This window comes from Papio anubis, chromosome 1 (assembly GCF_008728515.1).
Source record: "Papio anubis isolate 15944 chromosome 1, Panubis1.0, whole genome shotgun sequence".
NCBI lineage: Eukaryota > Metazoa > Chordata > Mammalia > Primates > Cercopithecidae > Papio > Papio anubis.
The window spans coordinates 47,269,065-47,296,990 of NC_044976.1; the positions used below are offsets into that span (position 1 = coordinate 47,269,065).

Below are 27,926 nucleotides of genomic sequence, written 5' to 3' on the forward strand. Positions count from 1 at the left end.
CCCTCTGCTGTCCCACAGTCCTCTATGGTTTTGTCCCTATGATGGCATTTATGTACTGTGCTGTCACTGATTGTTTCAGGATCTGTTTCCCTCATCAAACTTTAAACTCCTCAAGGGCAGAGGGCAAGGTCTGTATTGCAAATATACTGAATTCTTACACTAGGCAAGATCCCTGGCATGTAGCAGGAGACCAGCAAGTATTCATGGAAGAAAATACGGTCACAGGAAAGGAAGGAAGAATGGAAGGAAGGACATGAGCTTCCCAAAGCCACAGAGTTGGGAAGTAGGGAAGTTGGGATTTGAATCCAGGCCATGAAAACATACAACCTCCTCTTAAGGGTAGGGACCCTTTTATTTTATTCTTGTGGATTTGTCTTGGAACTTGGTACATTACCATTCTCCTATTAACATGTGTTAATCAATAGACTTTTAAGCTTTCACAGATGAGGGACAGTGGGTGTGATTTTCCAGGATGCCTGTAGTCCTGAGAAGATAGGGTGGGTGCCCTATGCATACTTGGGGCTCCAGCTGACTTATGTTGAGTCCAACCCATTGTAATGATGATGGTGACTCAGATCAGGGAAGAGCTATCCAGTGGTCTGTGCAATGGCCTTCAAGGCCTGTGGGATGGGAGAGCCTAGAAAGATCAAGACACTGAAACTATGCTTCAGGTCAAGTTTTTCTACATGTTTTAGGACTAAAAGAGGCATATAATGATGTAAAATGCAGGGTATCTTACCACCCCAGAGGCTTAGGAGTGGTTTCTGGAGTTTAAACTCAGTTCATAATTATGAAAAACAGGTAGTTTCCCTGGGAGTTGAATTAAGTACGAAGAATTTCTGTTTTTGGTGTACTTCCCCACAAGCCCCCAAGAAGTTTATAAAAGGCATAGCATACAAAGCACACTGAAAATACAAATTATTCACTTTAAGATTGGGAAACATTTTTTCCTCTCCAAAAATTTCAGTTATCCCCATCCCCCATCACCGCTACAAGAACAATATAGCTTTTACAAATTTTTACATTTATGATTTCTCTTTGAGATTTTATTTTAATAAAGAACTTTACTAACTTTTGAAGCTGCAAACCATATGCGACTTTTCGTGTCCCTGTGAACCTCTGTAGACTATGATTTGGGACACTGACTTGCCAAAGCAATGGTAGAGTTTGGGAGTGGACAAACTCCAGCCTATGAACTGAGTGACTAGAGTTGAGACAGAACTCTACCTCTGCCTCCCTACGTGACTCTGGGGAAGTCCCAATGTAGTTTCCTTTTCTATGACAAGGGCATGAAAAGGCCTCTCTACTGACTCCTTGGACCATCCAAAGATCTACTGAGCCACTACCTTGGGGACATACTTTAAGAAGCAAATGACACCTACAAATATAAGTAAATTAGGGTAAGAATAAATCAAAGAAGAATGAAGCTTCATATCTAAATATATTATCTAGATAATGAAAACCTTCATAAGGGCAAAACCATATTTTATTTAAACTTTGAGGATATTCCTAGACTAGATTACCACCTTCTTCAAGCAAAGCACACTGACTCAGAGTTTATCAATTACTGTCTTCAGGGGCTATGGAGGCAATGAACTTGTGTTATACTGATTTCCTCAATACTGACTGGGCTCTATCTTTTACAGTTCTGGATTCTTATGTTCTGAAAGCATTTTTCTGTCTTTCTCTCTCTGGTAGGCAGTCATTTCTTCTGGCAGTCAAGGCTGCTGCCTCTCAGATTTCTTGATCCCTGCTTCTAAACCACTTTAGATTGGAAAACCTGATTAGTTAAAATAGAGTGCAATATAAGAACCTATTTAAACTTCTGTGAGCAAACCAAAGGAGTTTTATACGTCTTTTATATTCATCTTCCTAAGGTCATGTGCCTCCCTGCTCAAAGCTTTCTAATGCTTTCCATTCCTACCAAAACAAGTTCAGACATCCCAGGCTGGTCGTTTTCAAGTCCTTCCATCTTCTGTCCTCAAAGCACGTTTGCATTATTCCTCTTAGTGTGCTCCAGGTATTTTCCCATGCTCATGAGTGCTGCTCAGCCTCCTCTTGTGCCTTGAAACACTGCCCACCCTTCAAACCTCAGTTCCTTACTGAAGTCTCTCCATGCCCTCAGTTACGAATAACCACTCCAAGCCCTGAACTCTCATATCATTTTGTCAGCATTCTCCTTTGGCATTTATCACTTTCTGACTTAAACTAATACATGTTGTTAGGATCATGTCTACTTCTTTTTATTATCCTGAAATTTCCTTGGAGAGGTTCCCTACAATCCCTGTTACTGCCTCTTGCTGAATGAATGCATAAATGAGTGAGCAGTGACAAATATTTTGTCAGCTCTTATTCTCTGACCCATGTTCGCCAATGTTCCCATAGCTGAGGCTGCTGCACACATAAGCTCCTATCAGATTCACTATGAGTGGGAGTGACTCTTCCTTGAGACAACTGATAAGCCAAGTGGCTGTCCTTCCCTAGCCTCCGGGGCACTTGGTCTCCCTCTCCCCTTTCCCCTCCCAGAAGAGGATCTGGATGAAGCATTCCACCCATGTGGAGTGGTAGGTGGCCTGCTGGGGCACTCACCGCTGCCAAGCCGCAGGAGCAGCACGTCCTGGAGCCTCCGGTTGAGGTCACGGAGCTCCTTCATTTCAGACACAAGTGCCCCGTACTCCTTGAGCTTCTTGGCCTGTTGTACCAGCTGCCTGCGAGTCCGCTCCAGCTCCTGCTGGAGGTGGCGCATCTCTTCCTGCTGCTGCTGGTAATTGCGCAGCAGCTCCTCATACAGAGCCCGGGGCACCACAGCATCTTCTAGACTGTCCATGTCCTCTGTGCCTGGCGAGGCCTCCACGAAGACCTCTTCCGGACACGTGCTATGGCCCAGGCTCAGGCCGTTCTGCTTCTCTAGCCGAGCCACCACGGCCTCGATGCTCTTGTGCGCCACTTCGCTGGGCTTCCGCCCCTCAGGTCTCTGTGTAGGACAACGAGAATCAGTTCAGGCAAGGGCAGCTGGGACTTTCTTGGACTGCAGCTCAATATTTCCCCAGACAATCCTAAAATCACAGAATCACAGAACATCAGTGCTTGGAGAAACCTGTGCACACACTTAGTCAAAGCCTTTCATTTTATAAATGGGGAAACATTTTATAAATTTTATAAATGGGGTTCTGAGTGGGGAAGAGGCTTGCCCAAAGTCATAACCAGGATACTGATTTCCCAGGCCTGCACTTTTTCCTTTCACCACTCTGCCTCCTGGATGCATATATCATGACCACCCTTCCCAATGCCCCAGGCCCCAGCCCACCCACAATGCCTAGGCAGTGGCTTGCGCATGGGGGTGTTCAATATGTATTTGTGGAGAATCAGGGAGAAATCTGGCCAGGCCAACTGATTCCAGAGGAGTCACAAATTTCTTCAACAACAAAAACAAAAAATTCCTCCCCTAAAGGCAATTCACCATGTAAACTTTTCATCAAGAATGCTTTAGATGGAAAGGATGTTAAAAACTCTAGTCTACTCTAATCTAGGGAAGAAAACATGTCATATTTTCTCTGTTCCTCCTTTGCCTACTCACTCAGAACTGGCACTCAGTAGGGGCTTGAAAAATGTTTACTCAACCGAAAAGTTCAAAGAATTCTAGCATTGAAAGGTACTTTCAGTTTCACTTCCTCATGTTCCAGGTGAGAAAACTGAGGGTCAGAGAGGGGAAGGACTACACTTAGGGTCACATAGTGAGATACAAACAGAGCCAAAACCAGAATTTGGAATCTAACTTCCAGTACAAGGCTCCTTCCCCCCAGGTCTGCCAGCCTCTCCCTCAGCAAGACAGTGGATAGAGAGAAGAAAGTTAATTCACAAAAGAATTATCCAGGACTCCCCCAGGGCTTGGGGTTCTACTGCCAGAGGAAATTCTAGCTCAGGTAGCTACAGCTTCTACTGAGGGGCAGTGAGAGTTACAGGATCAAATGAATTCTTTCACTCAGGGTAGTAGGGTTAGGAGCTCTCCTGACTGGGGCACTTGTAGGAAGTGCAGACGACTGAGGACAGGCACTTCTCACTAAGTTTCAGGAAATTTAAGGAAAACCAAACCAAATCAAACCCAGCCCAATGAAACTATGACTCTGATATTGTGTTACATGACAAAATCTTAAGTCGTTTTATCTGCTGGGATAAGGTGCTACCAGTGTAGATGAATTTATCATTTATCTAAAGTGATCGTTACAATATGTCTGCGTCACAATAATGTGAGACCCCTGGAGGCAGGGACCATGTCTGGCTAATGGCTCCAGGTACCAGCACAGGGTCAGGCCCATAGCAGGAGTACAGTGAATGCCATGAACTGAACTCAGCTACATTCCCTGGGAACACCCTCAACCTTGTGTCCAAAATCAGACCATGGGCAATGCAGAAGACATCCCATTTCCTTATCTTCCTTCTCCCTTCCTCTCAGGTATCTACTGCACAGAAGAAAACAGCTAGCTTGCCGAACAAGATTTTCAGCAGTTTCCAAAGTAAAGGCTGGAGACCAACTGGGGCACACAGCAAGAAAATACAACCTCATGCAAACGTTTTCACCTAACCCAAGGTCTCACAGATCCCTTTTGTGAACCTCGTGCACTTCCCAATGAGTCCAGCCTTAGCAATTTGGGGTAATCTGACAGTGACTGGCCCTAAACTTCTCCCCAAGAACAGCTGCTTAACGTTGTTGGAGCTCAGCAGTGGCCTCTCCAGAGCTGTGGGCCAAGGAGAAACACACCGTTCCAAACCTCCAACAGCGATGACACTGCACAGACTATGCAAACAGGACCGTGCTTGGTGGCACAGCATGAATCAGGGCTCTCTGGAAAGTTGGCCAGCAAGGCAAATACACACTAGTTGTCCCATGCTTTCCCTACCCTGAAAAAAATCATGGCCTCTGATACCAGGGGACATTTACATGGGGAGAGGAAGCCAGACTGAAATTCTTTATCTATGAGGTATCTGAAAATGCTCCCGCATACTTCCAAAGAAAGAAAAGATTTTGTTACCTTGATGTGTCTAAGCTGTAAATCTTCTTCCCCATAATCTTTAACCTCTCCATCTTCTTCTACATGATTAAGAGAAAGCTTGGGGATTTTTATTTTCTTCTGCATCACACTGTTTTCAAGGTCAGATTTGTCTTCTAAAATGCATATCAAGAGAACAAGGTTCATCATGAGTTAAAATGAGTCATTATGAGTTTAGAATGCCCAAAACCTCAAATGCTAGAAAATAATTGAGGCCAGACCAGTTAAAAACGAAAAACAAACAAACAAACTCAAGGCCGGTTCCCTCTTGCATGCAGGCATCCTAATAGCAGTGCAGATCAAACTCTAGGAACAAAGGTGCTTGCGAAAAGCACTGTCATACCAAGTGTTGAAATAGCAGCCAGTGAATTTGCTTAGGGGTTTCTCTAAGTGTACCCTAATGGGTGGCCTTTTATGGAATTCTAGAATCTTGAATTGGAACAGCCCTTAGATTGCTATCTGATCTAAATTAAAATGGCCCATGAATCCCTCAACTCAACTGTGATCTTTCTAAGCCAAGTGTCTTCCCAGGAGAACTTGGTGGGTTTCTGTCAGCTCAAGTACCAATAGACATGAGAGAGATTATAGCTGATAGGGATGTAAGGAAGGGCAGGGGTATCTCCACAGCCTTACACAAGGCAGGCTAAGGTAAGGCAGACGGGGGAAGAATAACATTTATCACCTTTTTACTGGTATCAAATCTCAGCATGCCTGAGTCTGAGGGACCTCAGTGAACAAGTGGTCCAACTCTCTCATGTTACATGAGGAAATTCAAACCCAGAGGATGGAAGAGGCTTGCCAACGGCATGAGCGGAGGAACAGCCAGGAGTGGGAAAGAGGCCTCTGGCACCTCGTCCACTGCTTACATGTGCTGACAACACATACTGAACGTAAAGTGCTACACAAATACAAAAGGATATTATTTCTACTCATTTTCTCATTCTTTAAGCTCAACTTCAGATAATCTGTTTTTTTTTTTTTCTGCACAGATTTCAAACTGGACTTTCCAGATTTGTCTCTCACTGGATATGTCCAAAAATAAAAGTTCAAACAAGAGGGCTCCAGAGGTAAAAATCTCAGTCTTTTCTGGAACTGTACCCTTGTGGTAAAATACTTTGTGTTCAAAGCTTAAATTGACACTTTAGAGATTGCTGTTTCTCATAGTCCTCAAAGGTTCCCATTGCTATATCCCAAATGTGTTTTGTAGCATGTTGCCCAATGTTGGATATAGCATATGGCCAGGTAGTTAGTTAAATCCAGTCTTGAAGGGGTGTGTGTGTGTGTGTGTGTGTGTGTATACGTATGCATGTATTTGCATGTGTTAAACATGCTCTTACACTGTTCCCAGGCCAGGCTTCTCTCCTCACAACTTGTTTGTAAAGCTGAGAAGGCAGCTTATAAGCACATAACTATTCCAGAATGTACTCAAATGCTGAATCTTCCCAAAGAGTCTTCGTGATGAAGGCCCAGCTGGTCAGAGGTGGGAGTCCAATATCAGAGACTTAAGTGTGAACCTCAGCTTTTCTATGACAGGAAGGGGACAGGTATGTAAGGGCCTTAATCTCTCTGGACATAATGGAGGTTGTGAGGATGAGAGCAATAATTCACGCAACTCACTGGACAATGCCTGCTACACACTGGCCATTCGATGGATGGCACAATATAATTGGTATTGTCAATGTGTTCTGAATCATTTTCTTCTCTTAAGCATAAAGTGAATAGAGATTTAATTTAAAAAAATGAAGAAATGATTTAAGTAGGGTAAGGATGATAAATGAACTGCTCAGAAAAAAAGGAGGTGGTCTTTGTTAACAACCCCCTATGGATAAAAATGGCCTTTCCCACTGAGCAGAGGAGCAACCCTTGGGTTTCTATTTTCACAACAATGGCTCGTTCTTGCACTCTTTGTGCCTATAAAATGCATCCAACGGGTTATGAACAACAATAGGGACTCGGGGTTTTCTAAAAGAGCAACAGTTTCCCTCCTACAAATCACTGCTGACTTATAAGTTAAAGGGATGCTAAAATGTAAAACCTAAAGAAAGTACTTCAGATGAAATTATCTTACCATGGTGTTTGTGTATGTGTGTATGTTTGTGTGTCTGTGTATGTGTGTGTGTGGAAAAAAACAGACAAAAAGAGAGAAAGAGAGAGAGGATGAGGGTGGTATTAGGATTTCTGAATGTGTTGGGGCAAAGCTCCTGGGCTAGTCTTCAATTTGACAAGTTTAGGACAAAGTTTGACATGCAGAGCCAACAAACTAGAAATGACAAGCTATGTTATGCCTTCCTGGGCTGAAACTCTAGCTCAGGATCATGTTGGTGTGGAGAAAAGCAATCATTCGGACTCACAAAACCACGTTAACATCTGGATGGAGAATGATCCTCAGATCATCCAATTCTATTTTTCAAAATGCAGATGAGAAAAATAAAGTTCTAAATGGTGAAGTCTGTGCATCCATGCATGCAACTCTCAGGCCCAGGAATAAAGGAGGGGCAGGATGAACAGGGTCCCTATCCTGGAGAGCTCACTGTTGTGCAAGGTCACAGAAGTTAGTGTCATCACATGAATGGGGGAGAACTTGGACCACTCCAGATCCAGAGCTTTGCTTTCTATGCCTCGACTTAACCTTTACTGAGAATTTACTCTGTAGGATCTAAACTAGGTCCTAGGGACACAAATGAACAAACATCCAGCTGAGGATATAAGATAAAAACACAAGAAAAGATAACCCAAGATCTCAAAAGCTGAATATGAATAAGGGAGAAGCAACTGCTAAAGGATTCTGGGAGCAAGGGAAATCACTTCGGTCAGTGTAACCCTGGAAGGCTTTTGAAAGGAGGTGGCATTTGAGCTGGACTCCTTACTTGCTAAGTAAGTTAGGAGTAAGTTAATTTACTTCTCTGAGGCTATTTCCTCATCTATGAATTGAAGTAAATAATTCCTACTCACATTGCAGAACATTGTGAAGATTACCAATTCGGTGTGTTAAAAACTTGAGTAGAGTGAATGGCACTTCAACAGTTGGTGCGCATAAAAGGATAGCCATTTAAAGGATGGTAAGAATCTGGACTACACAAGAGGGGTAAAGAATAGAAGCCAAATGGGGAAGGCTGGGGAAATATTTAGATCGAAATGGTTAGATCGAGATGGTTCAGTTACAGGCAGGAGGGAGAGGTGAGAAGGGAAGAAAAGGTGGTGGGAACTAGAAAATAAGTGGCCTTGAATGCCAAGTTAAGAAGAGCTGAGGCTCAGTGTGCCGATGGGGAATAAACTAGGCATCAGACAACCTGGATTCCAAGTCCAGTTCTGTCGCTTTGTAGGTGTGAGATGTCAGGAAGCGGCTACCTCATTGAGCATAATTTTTCTCTGTAGAAATGGAGATACAATATCTACCTCAAGTCGGATCAAATCAGCTCAGTAAATGTTCCTTGAAAACAACAGAGCCCCGACAAAGAGATAAAGACACAAAGACGCAGTGGATGACAGAGCTCAGCAAGGATTGCCTGCTGGCTTCTGCTGGCTTAGTGCTTGGGGCAGGCTTGCTTCTGGAGGTAGAGACCTGCTTAGCTGCCTAAGATGGGTGACACTCCCCATCTGATGACAGGAGGCCTCATCGCCCTACCAGCTATACTCAAGGCTCTAGGCTCTTCCATCTAATTAGAATGCCCTTCTTTCTTGTGTGCTTGACAAACTCTGTTTAGCTTCACTCATCTTCTCCCCTGCTCTCAAAGGTGCCATTACACATCTATACATCCTACATACCTTCTTTGTAGTCTATTATCTTACTATTTGCAATTATCAGCTTAAAGATCTTATCCACTGGTGTATGAGTAACCTCAGGGTAGGGCCCATATCATAGAACTACCCATACAATAGAGACTCATCAAACAAAAATGTTTAATGAAAAAATAATAAAAAGAGGCTACACCAATAAGCATATGAAAGGAGCTCAACATCGTCAGTCATTAGGGAAATGCAAATCAAAACTACAATGAGATACCACTTTATACTCATTAGGATGGCTCAAATCAAAAATAAAAGTAAAATAGCAAGTGTTGTAAAGAATGTAAAGATATTGGAACTTTCATACATTCCTGTTGGGGAATGTAGAATGGGCAGCCACAGTAGAGAACAGTATGGCAGCTCCTCAGAAAACTAAACACAGAATTACCATAACCCAGCAATTCCACTCCTGGGTGTATATGCAAGATAAATGAAAACATATACCCAAACAAAAACGTATACACAAATGTTCATAGCAGCATTATTATTAACAGCCAAAAGGTGGAAAAAACCCAACTGTTCATCAACTTATGAATGGCTAACAAAATGTGGTATACCCATACAAGTGAGTATCATTCAACCATAAAGAGAAATGATGTACTGACTCATGCTACAACATGGATGAATCTTAAAAATATTATGCAAAGTAAAAGAAGGCAGACACAAAGGCCATTTATTGATTTCATTTATATGAAATGTTCAGAATGGGTAAATCCATAGAGACAAAAAGTAGTTTCGTTGTTACCAAGAGCAGGCGGAAAAGGGCAATAAAGAGTGACTGCTCAATGGGTAACACGGATTTCTTTTCTTTCTGAGTGATAAAAATGTTCTGGAATAAAATAGTGGTGATGGTTACAGAACACTGGGAATATATATACTAAAAAACACTCACTTGCACACACTTTAAAATGGTTAAAATGGCGAAATTCACATCAAATGAAATATATCTCAATAAAAAATTAAGTTACCACTTGTGGAATGTCTACTACATGTCAGATACCTCTATAAAGATCTTCATATAAATTATACCTCATAACAACCCTGCAAGTAGGTATTACAAGCCACATTTTTTTTCCCCCAAAAAAGAAGAAATGAGCCTCAAAGAAAGAAAACTCTCTTCCTAAAGTCACCCAGCTGGGAAGGTACACAGCCAAGATATGCTCTAATCAACATGCCTCCTAAGCCTATGCTTTATCCCCTCTAAACACATTCCTGGAACATGGTAGAGCCAGAATAAATACTGAATGAATGAGTGAATGACAGCTACAGTTGAGGACATCCAAATTCCCCAGCCTAAGTTCAAAGCAGAAGACCACTTGACTCCCGCTTTCTTGCCAGACCGCATCCTCTATCCTCAGTAAGTCTCCAGAAAGCAGCAACCATCACCAGGCACAACAGAAACAGGGCTTGAATGGGTTCTTTGAAAGGGTAGGCTGAATAGTCCAGGAAGCTCTGAAGTGTAATGAATGAGTTCAGGAAACGGACAGAAGCAGATAGCACCTTCATTCACATGCTTCTTGACCTGGATCCTGGCTGCCTCGATGCTTGGCCAGGGGGATTTCGAGGCTCCTCTGAGAGTTAACCACCTCCCGGCTCCATCCTAATACTTCCCAGTCTCTTCCTGGACCCATGTTCCCAGGGTGAGGGTTCAGGAAGACCCAAGTCCTCTGCTTATTCTTTTCTGCAGGCAGTGAGCATTTACCAAGTTCCTGTTTTGGTTTTGGCACTATAAGTAGTCCTTGTGTTTTTGGTCCTTACAACCCAGTATATGACAAGAACCCAACCAAAATGCAAAGTTTGACTTTGTGAGAGGCACTGGCTTATACAGTGCAAATATCTGCTCTCTATGCCTTCCTAACCCTAATCCTGAGTTGAAGGTATAGATACCTCATATCCACAGAAGATTACTGAACATTCAGTGTCATCATAACAAATGGAAGAAACAGTTGGGAGAAGGAGGCCCAGTACCTCGCAAAAACAGTGCAGTCTTTTGAATCAGGTGGTCCTGATTTGGAATTCTGGCTTTGCTACATACTAACTGTGGGAGCTTGGGGTAAGCTAGTTAACCTGTCTGAGACTCAGTTTCATTATCAGTAAAGTGGGGATAATAAACTCTTTTCCAAAGAGACAGTTCATGTAAAAGCACCAAGCACAGTGCCTTTCTTGTCATAGATGTTCAATAAATAGCAGCTGTTAGGCTACCCTTGTGTATTACCTGTTTGGCTTTTGTCTCATGGCAAACAGAACCACTGCAGGTATCTGACACAGACTAAGACATGATGAAAGAGATGTTTTAGGAAGATTAATGTGACAGTGGCAAGCAAGACAGATGAGATGTGAGGAGGAGACAGAACACAGGATGACAAGAAGCTATAACTCTTGACTGGTCACATGAATGAAGGTGAATGGTGGTGTGGATCATGTAAGACAGTAAATACTTTATGTGGCATTTTAATGTGACTTTGGGATATGCTTCTGGCTTTGAATTCTAAGAAACCACAGAATAAATTAGCAGTTGACTAGGAAGGATGAAGAAAGCTCTCTACTTAGCCAGTCTGTGCAACTGCTCTAAACTTGAGGCCAAATAATTAGTTTTAGTGTAAACAAAAATAAATGTGGAGCCTCTGAAGATAAAATCACCAATCTCGACTTCTGGATTATTTTATGTCCAGGGCAAGGAAACCCACCAAAGATTTGGGCATTATCCTTTTCCTCCTCCTTTCTAGCTACTACAATGTGCTAACTGCATTCATTCATTCAACAAATACTGAGTGAGCACCTACTATGTGCCAGGCCCTGGGCAACATTCCTTACAAACTCCCTATATTTAATCCCTACAATAATTCTACTGAAGCAGGAACTCAGGCTCATAGAAGCGAGGTGGCTTTCATAAAGACGCAAATAGCAGAGCCAACATTTCAAATCAAGTCTGTTTAATACAGGCCCTGTTTCTATCACCTAATTATCCTATGGGAACAAGAGAAAAAGTATGAAGTTGCTGTAACTTCTCAAATGAACTATAAGGCACATATAAAATGATGAATGTCAATATAACTTCCTAAAGTGCCTGCCTTTCTCCTAAGATCTTGCCTACACCCTAAGAGAATATTGTGATGAATTCCCAAATTGAAGTAAACACTATATAAATATGACCTGATGCCACACTCCTGAACTACAAGGCTTATCAAAGCCACAAAGCTCTAAATAATGCCCAAATAGGGTCTCTACTCAAAGCCACAAAGAACTTTCTTGTAAAAAATATATGGTAAAAACTGCTATTCAAAAATATAGCAGAACTTAGTATTATTAATCTGAGGAGGAGAAACATTCCATTAAACTTACTACTGGGAAAAAAGGAAGCATGGTGGTAATAGGCAAATGGTGTTTTAGAAAAAACAAGCAGGTGACAGGAAACCCAATGCAAGTCTGTCTTCAAAAATGAATTTACCCCTGAAGAATTTACAGTATTATTAAAATGGGAGAAACTCTGTCTTAACTTCCATTTGACATATAATCAGGCTGGACAATTAAAATAATCCAACATCATAGAGCCAAATTTGGTATAAGTTTGTTAGCCAGGATGAAATTCTGAAAGGCTACACATAAAACACTTTATAAAGGTCTTATAAATATCTACACATAAGTTTAAAGTTTTTCATCCATACAAAAATCCTGTGAAGTTTTATGTCTGCATTAAAAAGAGATATGCCACAGAAAATACAAACACATTGCATTCTCTGGCCAATAGTGTTTGTTTTTTATAAAATCCAAGGCAGACAAAAGTCTCAAGTTTCAAGGATTGTACACAGCCAAGACTACGAGGAAAAAAAAAAAAAAAAAAAAAAAAGTGCCCTGCTGTGGTGTGGCAGAAAGACATCAGGAGACACCAAATCAAGGCCTGGCTCTCTCACTAACCTGTTTGGTGATTAGTCCTCTCTCTAGATTTTCTTTTCTGTAAAACATGAAGACTACAGTAGGAAACCTTAACGGATCCATCTAGCTATGTGACCGCTGGCCAGTCACAGGGACTTCCAGGTTTCTTTCTCAGCTGTGTAATGTAGGGTAACAGTAGATGAGTTAGAAGATCCCTCAAGTGGGCATGTTTGAAGAAATGCCCTACTGAGGCCATCCAAATAAGGAGAGAAGGAATTGCTGGCCAGGTTTCAGTAGGTCTCCTGGTTCTCACTCCCACCACCTCACTGACCTTGGTACGGGACTGGGGCACAGACAAAACTGGGAAGTTCATTCTGCAGAGTCATTTGTCTAGCTACCTCTATGTGCCTCAACAGGGCTGTTGTCAGCGCAATAAATGCCCCCAGGATAGCGTCACAGAGGAACAAAACATGGAAGAAAATATTAAGAGTAAGCCTTTCATGCTTAGGTCAAGTCCCAGGAGGATTTAACACATACACACAAGTTAAATTTTAAACTTGTGTGCTCCTTCCATGTGCTCGTTCCTCTAAGTCATTCCTTTCCACAGTGGGCAGTACCCACAACTAAGCAAGTCACTGTTCTTCTCTCAGCACCTATTCGTCCACTGTAGTTCCTAGCAGTTATCTATATTTAAGGAGAATCTACTATATGCCAGACATTTTTCCATATTATCTTGCTAAATAACACAGTGGGCAATTACTGTCTCCATGCTATAGATGAGCACCTGGAACTCAGAGATGTGAAGTAATCTCCCCAAAGCCACACAGCTTCTAAGTAGCACAGTCACAATTTGAACCTAGACTATGTAACTTCAAAGCCTGTCCTCTTACAGCACTCTAAAATTTCCTCTTCGGTAGTTATGGAAATGATCTAGAAGTCATCTAACCAAACTCTCCCATAGTCCAGTATTCCATCCTAAAATACCCCCGACCTGCTTGCCACCTCCAGTAACAGGGAGCTCAGCACCATGTTAGAAGCCCTTTCCAGTATTTGTCTGCTTTCTCTGCTGTTATATTGCTCCCACCAATGCCTGTGAATTCCATTCTCTGATCCTAACTCTGCTTTCAAGAACAAGTCTGATCCTTCCTCTGTGGTGCAAAACTCAGAAAATGAAAATTATCAAACTATCATCCCATGCAAATATTTTTCTTTCCTGCTTATATATTAAGCTATCCTATCCTATGTCTGACCAATGAGTGAAAAAGAAAAGGCAGCTGCTATATAGTTAAAAGAAACCAAAACAAGCCTAGTTCCAGGATCCAAAGATCTCTCTTCTCATTTGGTTTCCAGGACACCTATCTCTGCTGGTTATCCCCCGATTCTAAGTCCGTCTGTTAGACTGGGAAGGCTGTTTCTTCTCAGTCACCTTTTTTTCAGGCTCTTCTTTAATTGTGCCTTTAAAAGCTGATGTTTTGCCCTTGCACACTTCTCTCACTCTGCACTCTCTCCCACTGTAACTTCAGACCTTCCATATTCATGACTGCCAGATTGAGATCTTTGGCTCGGAATGCTCTTCTGAACCTCAGACCAAATGCCTACTTGCTCTCCTGACATATCCACTCAGATGTTCCATGGGCCCTTAAGATTCGACAGGTCTCAAGCTAAACTCATCATTTTCCCTTTCAACCAGATACACTTATAGGATTCTCCTCAAGACAGGAAGGTCCAGATCACCACATCATCATCACACACATCATTACAACCAGTCAGTTACCACGTGCCATGAATTCTCCTTCCTTAAAACATCTCAGGTCCACCATGACCACCATGACCTTAGTTTAGGTCTCAGAATTTTGGACGGAACTGATTCATATTTCTCCACAAGTCCAACCCATGTGGGAAGACTTAGCCCACTGCCTGGCACCTACAGTGTTCACTAAACAATTGTTTGAATGGCTCTCTTTTCTTGAGTAACACAAAAATCTCTATCTCACAAGGATGTAGAATATGTGCACTGAACCTGGAACCAGGTGGGTATTTACCACATATTTGGTAGACAAAAACAATGCCTATTCCTCTTCCTGCATTTCCCTGGAGTATAAGGCTGACCACCTAGTATAACTCAATACTTGTGGAACTTAAGAGAAAACCTCTCCAGATTACGAATGTTCTTCTGGTAGGAAGAGTACACACAACTTCTGTCCCTAAGGAGCTTATAAGACAAAGCAGGTAGGCACACTAGAAAGAGAATTGGTCTTATTGTCAAAGACCCCAATCTGAATTCCACTTTCTGGGTGTGCTTTTAAAAATAAAAACTAGTATGCTCTTGAATAACACAACACCGCATAAAAAGCAACTTGCCTGGGACAATTTTTTCTTTCTGTTTGTGAATCAGAAGTCTGAAGCACTCTGTAGCACATACTATTTAGTTGTAACAAATATATGGTTGTTGAACATGAGAAATTGCATTAGACTGAACCTTCAATGGTTAACATCCCAGTAGAATCTGCAACAGATGACAGCAGGCAAGTTCCAATCTTTGCTCCAAAGTACATCAGCAAAACATGTCAAAACCTAAATTAAAAGTTTTCACTCACTTTTTTTTAAGAAAATAAATCCTTTTGTTGGCAGTTTCCCACTGATGACATGCAACAATCTTTGCATATGAAATCGGCTAGTCCCCTGCTTCACTGCTAACTTTGTAGAAGTTCCAAAGCATTTCTGGAGCAAATGATCTATTTGGACTAACAATGCCAAGCTGGGACCTGAGCCCTGAATGAGCTAAAATTACCAAAGCAATAAGAACATGGCTTTGGAAGCTATTTCCCCCAAGTGTGGGGTTTCTTCTAGCTAGTTGAGGGAGTGATAAAGAATGCTGACTTTTTCCAGATGAACAAAGTTGAATGAAAACTTAAAATCCCACTGCAGGTTTCTATTCTGAAAAACAAGCTGCTGCTGCAGAGGTTCCTATCTCCGCTATTTCCCTCTCCTCAAGCACAAAAATGCACCTGTCTTCCCAAAGTTCATGAGTTCAACATGGGCACACCAGTGTAGACTATGTGCTGGGCACTGAGGATGTAGGCACAAGGAAGCCAGGCCCCTGTCCTAGACGAGTTCCCTGTCAGGCAGGAAGAGAGGCACATTCATGACTAATGAAAACACGACATAAAATGCTACAATCCATAAGCAAGGCAAAAGCAAAGTGAAAAGAGTTCTGAGGAGGGGGAGAGTCTCTCTTGGGGGCAGAGGGAGGAATAGGGAATGCCATTGAAGCAAGGTGCTCCCAATGTACTTTGTCTATTCCTTTATCACAGGCGGAGGGGGCTGGACCACAAACTTCTGTCACATGTCTACCTTGCCCACCTGAAGGTGAGCTCCTGGTGGGCAGAGGCCCCATATCAGACAATGATTAATCCATCCTGGCTGGCTCAAAGGAGTGCAAGAGAGTGTGTTCACAGAAGAGTTAGAAATACCAAAGGTCTCAGGGAAGGGGGAAGAGAGAGTGAGGCTGGAGAAGTAAGGTGGGGCTGGGGATAGAGCTGGTCTAAGGAGGGCTATGAATGCCAGGCTAAGAAACTAAAACTTTATTCAGTAGGCAATAGGGAGATGCAGAAGGTTCTAATAAGAGCAGTCAACTAAGACTGTGTTTTAGAAGATTATTCTAAAAGCAATTGGGAAAATAGATCAGAGACGGGGTAATCAATTAGAAGACTGCTTCACTGTTTTAGATAAGAGCTGATGCTGGCCTGAATGCAGGCAGTGATGGTGGAGCTGGAAAAGAAAAATTTAAAAGATAAACTGCCAAGCCCACCTTGAACTGGTCCATTCTCTGTGTTCCCCCAGTGCCTGGCTTCTACCTTTCTTTAGCACTTACTTTGAGGCCCCCATATTACACACTCCCTGAGGATGATACCCATTTCCTTTCCATCACTCCCTCCCCCACAGAAATCCTACATAGCAGGACAAGAAAAGTCAATGCCTGCCACCCCTGGGTCACGCTGTCATTTCAATCACAGTACCTGAGATGCAGAGGTGCATTGGTATATTCACTTAATACAGCACTGGGCCTCGCATACAGAAAGCAGTAAGGAGACATCTGACAACAAAAAAATTTAGCACACTCAAACAACAGTAACAGAGCACAGGTGCCTAGATAGAACAACTTAGAATTTTAGGGCTCTAGGCACAGAGAAACCAGTTTGAGCCTCCTAAAAAGAAACATAAAATTCAACACTATGAGCCCAGTAGCAGGCTGAATTGCAGTTAGATGATGGTGAGCTCTCCAAATGAGTAGTTCTCACTTTCACAACCGGCTTGGCAAATAAATGAGAGTAAAGAGAGAACAGAGGTCAAAGGTGAGTCAAACTTTGAGTTATGTGGACCCTCCAAGAGGGACAGCCTTAGCGAAGATTTATTCAAGCAAATGCCAACTGAAGAGATAGGACAGCTGTGTGTGCTGTGTAAGAGGGAGGTTGGTAATACAGAAAGAGCAGAATGGGCTTGAAAACTCAGAAACTAAAATTATACTCTGGCTTGAAAACTTGCCTTGAGCTGTAAGCTTCATGGACAGTTTTTCCATTTCCTTTCACTCCTTCCAAATCATGCTGTGTAGCTGATGGGAACATCAGCTACTTTACAAAGGAGACTGCCAAGTGGGGGCCTAGCACTGGAAGACCTGTGTTCCAATTCCAGCCTTGCCATTTATTAGCTGTGTGGCTGTAGGCAAGTCTCTGAGTTTCGGTGTCCTCATCTATGAAATGGAAATACTAACCACAGCAATACCTACCAAAATGTCACTTAGAGGACTAACAGAGATAATGCATAGGCATATAGCAAGACTGTCAGGAAAGAAGGGGTTTTATTTTTCCTTGAACTGGGATTGTAATTCGATAAGTAGTGGTATAAACCAACTACTATGGGAAGTAAAATGTAAAGTTCCACAGCAGTTGGCTTTGACATTTCCTGAGTATAAGAAGTATACTTCAAGACAGCTCTGGGTTGGCTTGGGCTAACACTCAGTATAGCAACATACTTCTCACCAAAAGCCAGAAAGCTGTGCTGAAACTACCTTGGAAACCATTCTATTGGTGTCAGAGAGATTATTTAATTACTTAATTGCTAATCCACAAACATAAAGCCACCTCTGCTTCCCACTTGAGGGGTTTCCTCCTCACACCTGGTGCCACAGCACAGTGGTATTTACATGTAGGAGATGCCAGATGAGCTCTTTGAAGTCACTGCAAGCAATTCTCAGAGCCACCAAGTTTAAGTCAAGAAGGGGTTTGAAGATACATAGGAGGTAAACGAATTCCCGAACTCACCCTGGCCCTTTGATCAGGTCTCTACCCAGGACAGTGGGTACCCAGGAAACTGAAATTCAAAATGTGGTTTGGCCAACTTCAACTTGTTGTCTTTTTTCCCCTTTCTCCTCCCAAGGAAAAAACTGAAGAGAGGTAAGGGAAGTGTTTTTCAACTCATTCAAACTGGCACACTTCTTTGAACCTAGTCTGCCAGTTTCCAAACGATGCTTGGGTTTTTTAAATAACCTCACAGATTTACCAACATTCTAACTTGGAGGATGAACAGTCTACAGGTTCAAAATTCATGGTTCTCAAACCAACAGCTACATGTATCTTGCTTCTGAGGACTTGCGTCGATTTCAAAATCAGAGCTGGTGGAAGCTGCCATCTGCCTAAGTGGCCTCTCTGCGGTGCCTGAAGAGTCAAGCACAGTTTATATGTATGTTTGCTGAATGAATGAGTAGATGAATGAAACAATCTCCGAGAGGAAAACAGCCATTACACACTAAGACACTTATCACTGACTCTCTTTAACACATCACTTCTACTCTCCTAGGACTCTTCCAGATCTAGGAGTACAATAAAATCATCAAAAACCATGCATGCTTTTTCTTCTAGCAAAAGGGAAGCTAAGGTTACAACCTAGTTATAACTTCCTCAAGCCTATCGTCTTGGGAAATAAATTCCTAATCCTTTCCCTCAGGTAATTAAAGGCAAGTAAGCAAACAAAATAAAACTTAATCAGCTATGAATGGTTCCCTCTTCTAAAATCTGCTTCCCTTCCCTCAGTTTCTTTGGCCCTAGGTGTCTGGCAGCGGGTGGGCCTACACTCCTGTGTGCCAGGGCTTATCATGGAGGTGGTATGGATAGAGCCTGTCACAAAGGGTCCCAGTGCTGCTGGTCAGTTTCCAGTTCTTCCATTTTTCAACTTTTGCAAAACTATTTTCCCCAGGCAAAATGAGGTGGTGGAAAGGAACCAGTCATGAGTCGTGAGACTGAGCTAACTTGCCATGAGACCCTGGGCAAATCTCTATGAGTTGAGAGAACGCTGGGTTCATCTTTTAGGCTAAATGTGAGGAAGCAAAGGAACTTGAAAAAAAAACAGAGAAGGTCTCAAAATTACAAAACATCTTCATTCAGTTCCTAACCCTTGGTGTTCTTTCTGGTAGAAGGCAGGGTGACTATTTGCCCACTTTAAGGTTCATTCTCTTTACCAGCAGCAGCTAAAAAGGCTGCTCCCCCAACTGGAGATGATACTTCCCCATTCCTTGCTTGTCTAGACTCAAACTTCCTGGAAGTAGCTGGGAAAGAGGGCCAGCTGTCTTCTCTTTACAAAGGAAAAGACAGGAAGCACTGGAGCATATAAAGGGCTGGTTTCTTTCCCTATCACCAACTGAACCTCAGTACCCTCATCTATGAAATGGAGATGAGACCAGTTGCCTTAGCCCATCTCTCAGGGCCCTGGCAGAGTAGGGATGAGAGGTCCAGTGTTATTCTGACCCAGAAACTCCCTCCTGGCCCTCAGCTCTCTCCTTCAGGAAGCCTTATGGGAGATTCAGAAAGGGGTGTGGAGGCTGAGGGATGCCTTAGGGCCTCTACCTCCTTACCTCTGCCACCTGGCCAGGGAGGGGCAGGAGAGTGTGGTGTGGTGCCCAGTGCACTGAGGTTCAAGGCCTCCTCATCCTGTCCAATGCTGGCCCGGATGGGACAAGGATGTCATAGCTTCCCTCTGTGAGGAGGGACTCCCACCTAGAAGATCTGACAATATCCTTCTTGCTCCTTACTCCAAGGAGGTACCAACGGCCTTAAAGGGAGAGAGACAGACACCTTGAGAAACTTAAGGAGACAGAAAAGAACAGAGGGAAGGAACTGGTAGAGAGGTAAAGAGAAGGTGAGAGAGAAATGACGGTACAAACAGGTAGGGAGAAAAAGAGAAAGTGAAGGGACGAAGAAAACACAAAGAATCAGAAAGAGGAGGACAGACACAGATGAAGAGATGAAGACGGACTGACAGCGCGGGAGCTTCGGGGAAGCGGGGAAGACAAAGGGGACCATCCGGTCTTTTTAACTGGCCTGGCCTCTTAGAGAAACCCCGTTCCCAAATGAAATGCCCAGAGGACGGGAGAAGGAGGCAGGAAGGAGCAAGCAGTGGCTTCCCCCGGTCCCCTCCGCCCCAGCCCCCAGCCCCTCCCGGGGTCTCAGCCCCCGCCCGGGTCCCACTGTCCCTCCCCGCCCGCTTGCTCACCTGCCAGCGCCAGGATCTGGGCCTTGTGGAGCAACAGCGCGCCCCAGTCGCGGGGGGCGCGCGGGGGGCTCTCGGGCCCGGCGCCCAGTTCCTCCGGGCCCCGGTACACGGCGTACACCTTCTGGTTGTCAAAATCCAGCCGCGAGCGGGGGCTGAAGTCGCGCACGCACGACACGGGCAGCGCGTAGCAGACGTTGTCCTCCAGGAACCGCACAAAGGCGTACATGGTGGGCGCCGGGGGCGGGCCCCGGTCGGGCCGCTCAGCCCGCGGGGCGGGCGCGGAGGTGGGGATCCGGCGGGGGGCGCGAGCCTCGCTGCGGTGCTGGGGGGCGGGGGCGGCTCCCCAGGACCCAGGCTCCCCCCACTGTTATTGTTCCTGAAAGCACCGTTCTGCCAATCGGCTGCTCTCGCCTGGGCGCGGAAAAGGGAGGGAGGGGGGGAAAGGGGGACGAGGGGCGGATGAGGGGGGTTTGGAAGCGCACTGCCACTTGCAAAGTCAGACCCGAGCAATCACAGCCGGAGCGCGATTCGAATGGGGAGGGAAAAGGGCTCAGAGATTCAGTTGCAATAAAAATAATAACAAGAGCATTGCAGGAAAAAAATGTATTGATTAAAAGGTGCGCTGCGGGCAGGATTATATTGCTTCAACAATCGCGCTGCCAAATTGCATTGCAACAAAACTGCATTGCCAAGGAGAGAAGTGTATGAGAGAATGAATGCGGGATAGGGGTGGGGGCAATCTTGTTTGAATCTCAAAGTGTAAACTTGGAAGCCAGCAGAAGTTTGGAGTGTTTTAAATTTAGCCACCCTACCCGCATCCCCCGCCTCGTACGCCCCCCCCCCCTCCCCGCGCCTTTCCCAGCGCCTTAGTTTGGCCCCGCCTTTTCTTTGCTTTCTTTCTTTTTGTTTGTTTGTTTTGTTTTGCAAAACGGCCAGCTCCCGCTGTGGGAAGGGTCAGTCAGACAGAAAATTTCCCCTAGAGCTGCCAAACCAGTTCTGACCAGAACTGGGGCTTATCTGGGATTTCCAGTTGTGCCAGCTGGCTGGAGTGGTGGAAGGTTTGTCAAGGGCTGCTCTCATCTGAGGGAGCAGTGGCGCCCCTCTCTTCTGTAGTCTTTCCCCATTGAGGTACCCTCTCCACAGCACGCCCACCACTGACCAGGGACAAGTTGGAATCGCGGAGGGAATTGAGGAGCGCTCTGGGTAATACAGGCCCAAGGCTAGGGATTTCTGGAGCACTTTGAGGAGTACAGGAATATACTCCATGGAATAGCGGTCTTTGCTCTGTCTTTTGTCAAAGAGAGCCTGGAGGGGCTTGGGTCCCCTCCAAGACAAGCCATGAGGACCAGCCAAAGGGGGCTGATTGGGCTCTGTACTCATGGGAACCCTATCCCACATCAGAGGAGGTCAATACCTTCACAAGGATGCCTCTGAGGGGGTGGGTTTCGTATCAAATATGGCTAGTTATATTTCTGTTGCCTAGCCAGACCTGGCACTTGACGGTAAGTTAATGAATTTTGGGTAAAGAAGAATAAAGAAAAACCCGTATTCACCCATCCATCCATCCATCCATCCATCCATCCATCCATCCATCCGTTCATTCATTCCTTTATTCAAGCCACCAATATTCACTGAATTTACACCACCTGCCAGATTCTGGGCCAGGTGCTGGTGGTAGAGATTAAAAGACAAACACCTGGATTCTTGGGCCTTGCAAAGTCAGTGTACCAGAACTTGAATCTCAGTTTTGGGTTCCTGTGCAAAAATTAGGTAACTGTATGAATGACATACCTTTCCCATCCTCACAACTTTTACAATCTAGTCTAGGAGTATTAAAGAAGTATAAGCAAGTAATGACAGTATAATGAGAAAAGTATTGTCATAGAGGAATGCTTAAGGGAGGTGTTGGACTCAATTAAATGTTATATTTTTAAAAATTCATTTTAATAAACTTTAGCTGTAAGAAAAAAACAAAATAAGTGCACCAAAATGTTAATAGTGATTTTCTTACTTTCTTAGTAGTGGTAGATGATTTTGTTTTTCCTTGTATTCATTGTGTATGTGTGTAACTATTATCCACAATGTTTTATTACTTTATAATCAGAAAACATTAAACATTATAAAATCAAAGCACTGTGCTCACATTTCACATCATCTGCACTAACAATGAAGCAGATATTTATTTCACTGTGATATAGAGAGCGCATTATATAAGTGAATCCCGTCAACATACAGCTCTCATATCCAAATGTGTAGGTCAGTACAAATTTTTTTACACCAACCCACTGGTTATGTGGTACCAGCCAAAAATGATCACCACTTGTCCTGAGGCAGCTGTTGGTCTTATCTTGCCCTACAAGCTTGTGGAAAAAAGAGGAGCCACTCTGAGTTGTTCCAGCACATTTACTCTCATGATTATGATTTCTTTGGACTGATCTTCAATGAGTTTTTAAGAATACATTCCTATGGTGGTCAAGGGGAAGTAATGTTCAGCAAGACTTCTGATAATTCACAAGATGGATCATGCAGAGTTGGCCGTATTTAACGTAAGTCCTTGAAGCTCCGGACTGTGTTCCCAAAATGATTTCAAGTAATCCATGGCCAACCTCCTCTCTGCATCTAAATGGGGGTGACCACAAAACATTCCCAATCTCATCTCTTACTACCTTCCCAGACACAGTACACTCCAGACACCTAAACTATTTGACATTTCCCAAGACAGCATGTTTTAGCAAGTCCCAAGCTTTTGTGCTTTTTCTGCCTTCATCCTGGGAAGTTCTTCCTTCCTCAACTTACCCTGAAAATCAGCTCAAATCAGCCTTTGTGAAGTCTTCCCCAACCACCCACACTTCTCAAGCATAGCTCATCTCTTTCTACTACAATATTTTGTCCCAGTACTTTTTATCTTCCTTCACTATAATAAGAGCTCTTTGAGGGGAGGCAAAGGCTGAGGAACTTTAGCATCCCAGGTACCTGGCACAGGGCTGAGGAGTAAATGTTTATAAAACAAACGTATTAAAGAAAGACATAAAGACAGCATGAATAACAAACCTCTTGCACATTTTTTCTCAAAAGTCTGTTCCTTTTTTTTTTTTTTTTTGAGACAGAGTTTTGCTCTTGTTGCCTAGGCTGGAGTGCAATGGCCTGGTCTCGTCTCACTGCCACTTCCACCTCCTGGGTTCAAGCGATTCTCTTCCCTCAGCCTCCCGAGTAGCTGGGACTACAGGTACCTGCCACTGCGCCCAGCTAATTTTTGTATTTTTAGTAGAGATGAAGTTTCACCATGTCAGTCAGACTGGTCTTGAACTCCTGACCTCAGGCAATCCGCCTGCCTCAGCCTCCCAAAGTGCTGGGATTACAGACGTGAGCCACCGTGCCTGGCTTTTATTATTATTATTATTATTATTATTATTATTATACTTTAAGTTCTGGTATACGTGTGCAAAACGTGCAGGTTTGTTACATAGGTTTACATGTGCCATGGTGGTTTGCTACACCCATCAACCCGTCAACTACATTAGGTATTTCTCCTAATGCTATCCCTCCCCTCATCCCCTAACACGCCACCCCTCTGCAGGCCCTGGTGTGTTCTCCTCACCGTATCTATGTGTTCTCATTGTTCACCTCCCACTTATGAGTGAGAATAGGACACAAACAAATGGAAAAACATTCCATGCTCATGGATAGGAAGAATCAATATTGTGAAAATGGTCATATTGCCCAAAGTAATTTAAAGATTCAATGCTATCCCCATCAAGCTACCCCTGACTTTCTTCACAGAATTAGAAAAAGCTACTTTAAATTTCATGTGGAACCAAAAAAGAGCCCGTATAGCCAACACAATCCTAAGCAAAAAGAACAAAACTGGAGGCATCATGCTATCTGACTTCAAACCATACTACAAGGCTACAGTAACCCAAACAGCATGGTACTGGTACCAAAACAGATATATAGACCAATGGAACAGAACAGAGGCCTCAGAAATAACGCCACACATCTACAACCAACTGATCTTTGAGAAATCTGAAAAAAAAAGCAATGGGGAAAGGAGTCCCTATTTAATAAATGGTGTTAGGAAAACTAGCTAGCCATATGCAAAAAACTGAAACTGGATCCCCTCCTTACACCTTATACAAAAATTAACTCAAGATGGATTGAAGACTTAAATGTAAGACGTAAAACCATTAAAACCCTAGAAGAAAACCTAGGTAATACCATTCAGGACATAGGCATGGGCAAAGACTTCATGACTAAAACACCAAAAGCAATGGCAACAAAAGCCAAAATTGACCCGTGGGATCTAATTAAACTAAAGAGCTTCTGCACAACCTGTTCCCCTTTTTAAGAGTTGAAGCTGAATCCCAACTCTGCCTTTCCCATTCCCAGTGATCGTAGGGCAGAACATTGATTCTACCCCTCGTAAGACAGACGCATTCATGAACATATTAAATATCACTGCACCCTCAGGTTCAAATTCCCTACCCATGTCAGTGTAAATCATTCTTATAAGGAGGCAGTTCCATTTTCCGAGAACCTAGAAAGAGGAAAAGAACGAACAATGGACTGGATGCTGACAAAGTAAACACAGATCGAAATGCATTTTTCATAGATCCACAGAATAGATTCTGGAGTAGTCATGACTAGCATGGGATGCTCAAAGAGATACCCTCGGCGGCACCAGAAAGACGTCAGTTTCAGCTTCCTGTGTGACTCACACATTCAGTCTATGGATACAGCTTAATGGAAAAGCTACTATGTGCCATAGTGTGCCTCTTCCACCCTACTGAAAACTGAGCAAGAGTACTTTGACCTGGACACCATAGCCCTGGGCTTTACACATACCAGATATTCAAGATATTGATGATTCATTGACTGGTAAGCAAAGATAGTTTAAATACAGATTTCAGACTTAAAGAGGCAATTGCAAACTTCAAGTTTAACCAAATCATTGTTGAATCCTCTCTTCAGTATTTCTGCCAAATGGGCATCTAGAACACCTTTTATACAGTTATAATGCCAGGAAGCTTACTAGCTTCCCTTAACTTTTACACATTACCAAGTGTTAGAAAGGTCTTTCTTACTTGCATTGAGGTAGAATCTTTAACCTTGTGGCAGCCTTACTAGGTTTACCAAGACTCTCACACCTGCCCTTCAGACATGGTAAAACTTGGAATCCTGTCTCCCAGCTCTTTGTTTGTCTTCTGCCCAAACATCTTCGTTTCCTTCACCTGTCTCTCCTCATATGACCTGGTTTCAGTGATGATAATTGTAATACCTACTTTTTCTCTAAAGCTTATAAATCATGCATGGCAGGCGCTGTGTATACATGATCTCAGTTATTTCACACCAAATTCTTGAAGTGGGTGTTATTAAACCCATGATAGAGTTGAGAAAATGGAGAACTATGGCAAAGCAGTTTGGCTCTGGGGAGCCCTGGAAGGCTTGTGGTTATATTTGAATTTTAGACAGTTTGCTCTAGAAACCTTGTGGGGAAGGATTGGAGGGAACGCAAGTCTAGGGAGACAGAGGCCTGCGAAGCGGCTGACTGTCCTGTCTCACCCCTCCCCCGACTCTCTTTTTCTGTGGGCCAAATGTACTTTGCCTCTCATCCAAGTCATTTTAATGGAGCAGAAAGTGTACACATCTGGGGCAGCTTTGCAACTGCGTCTCCATTGCACTCTCCTGTTGAGTTTTGCAGAGCCTTGGGTTAATGTCGGGCTCCTTCGGTTTAGCCAGCTGAAGCATGTTCAGTGGCAGCAGTGGGACTTATGTTTCATATTACTGCATGGAATTCTCATGTACTTTGCAAAACTATTTTTAAGGAGACTTGGGTTTTGTAAATTTTTAAAGCAATTGGAGCGTGTCTTTTCAACCTCTCTGCTAATGATTGACCACATTTTTTCATGATTTTGCCTTTTTTCCCCTGTGATGTTTGATTTGACTTTTCAAGTCTCTGCTTTTTACATTTTTAAAAGACTTTTGAAATAGTAGTTTCAGGTTCATAGTAAAATTAAGAGGCAAGTACAGAAATTGCCTTCATACCTCCTATCACCCACACAGGAATAGCCTCTTTAATACCAACATCCCCCACTAGAGTGGTACATTTGTTGCAACTGATCAGCCTACATTGACACATCATCATCACCCGAAGTCCATAGTTTACATTTGAGTTCACTCTTCGTGGTATACATTCTATGGCTTAGGACAAAAGTATAATGACATGTATCCACCATTATGGTATCATATAGACTAACTTCACTGTCCTAAAAATCCTCTGTGTTCCACCTATTTAGCCCACCTCAGCAGCTCCAACCCTGGCAACCACTGATCTTTTTACTGTCTCCATAGTTTTACCTTTTCCAGAATGCCATATAGTTGGAATAATACACTATGTAGCCCTTTCAGATTAGCTTCTTTCACTTAATAATATGCATTTAAGATTTTTTCATGTTGTCTTATGGCCTTTTACATTTTTAAAATTTTCCTATTTTGGCCAGAAAAGTAATTTGCTGTGCTGCAAAAAAGTAAATTGCTGTGTTGAGGGCCACTGTCTTCTCAGGTTGATTCAAGGAAGGAATGTTGATACATGGCCAGGAGGATCTGGAGCTACTGGGAGGCCTGTAGTTGGCATTATCCTGAGCTGTGTAGTGATACCCTAAAGCAGGGGCATCAACCCAACTAATTCATATGCACTCCTGCTAATGAAGTCTGATTGAGTCTGCTTGTGGGATTTTGGGCTGGGAAGAGAATAGCAATGGAGACAGGGAAGGAAGGAAAGAGAGGAGTTGCATATTGAGTATAGGCTTAAAGGCCAATGAACATCACCTGGATAAGTTATCCAGGTGAGACTTAGAGGGAATGTAAACTTGTCAAGTAGATGACAGATTGGAGTGCCAACGAAATATGGGCTTAGGAATCAGACCAGTGGTTAAAACCTGACTTTGTTACATCTTTGCTATAACTTTAGGCAAGACAGTTCACCTCCATGAGCCTCAGCTTTCTCACCTGCGAAGGTGTTGTGAGACTTGGGCCAAGAATTTTCCACCCTTTCTGTGTATTAAGATCACCTTGGGAATTAAAAAATATTCCATTCCTAGGTCCTATCCCCTGAGACCCTGATTCAGTTGGTCTGGAATGGGGCCTAGGCATTGATTTTTTTTTTTTTAAATTCCCAGAGTATTCTAACATGAGACAAAATTGAGCACTTCTGAGTTAGAAGATCTTAAGGTAACATGCCAAGCACACAGGAAATTCTCAACAAGTCATAAATATTACTATTTTCAGGAAAAATATACAGGGCTTCTAAATGTCATCTAACCTTGAGCAAGTCACTTAGCATCTCTGAGTTATGATTTCTTCACCTGAAAAAGGACATGCTAATGTAATAAGAAAACAGTATATTTAGTCTTAGGCTCTGGGTCAAATCCTGGTATGATAAGTAAGGTCTATCCTTATGGTGTGGCCTTGGGTAAGTTTCTTAATCTCTTCAAGCATCACTTTCTTCATAAGAATATTAATTCAACTTCACAGAGATGTTATGAGGATTAAATGAGATAATCTCTGTAAAATGCTTGGCCCAGTGCCTGACACTGTGGTGAGTTCTCAGTAAATTACAGTTGCTGTTACTGTTATAATCATAATAATTATTATAGTTATAATTATGAGAACACTTAT

General features: G+C 43.1%; 2 protein-coding genes across 13 annotated transcripts in view; both read right to left on the reverse strand.

Moving 5' to 3' along the window:
- Window positions 1-21,145, reverse strand: part of BEND5 (BEN domain containing 5) — a 49,485-nt gene extending 28,340 nt beyond the window's left edge. For 2 of the 5 annotated variants that reach the window (XM_003891854.5, XM_009208197.4), the window contains exons 1-3: window positions 20,253-21,145; window positions 5,031-5,164; window positions 2,590-2,974 (exon numbers count right to left, since the gene is read on the reverse strand). In XM_003891854.5, coding sequence (XP_003891903.1) covers window positions 2,590-2,974; window positions 5,031-5,164; window positions 20,253-20,478 — 745 coding nt within the window. In that variant the 5' untranslated portion in view covers window positions 20,479-21,145. Of the gene's footprint in view, window positions 1-2,589; window positions 3,057-5,030; window positions 5,165-19,614; window positions 19,812-20,252 lie in introns of all 5 variants that reach the window. The other 3 variants (XM_021922584.1, XM_021922541.1, XM_017956317.1) reach the window with 3 other exon arrangements.
- Window positions 1-27,926, reverse strand: part of AGBL4 (ATP/GTP binding protein like 4) — a 1,449,848-nt gene that overhangs the window by 237,240 nt on the left and 1,184,682 nt on the right. The gene's annotated exons all lie outside the window — the stretch shown is intronic.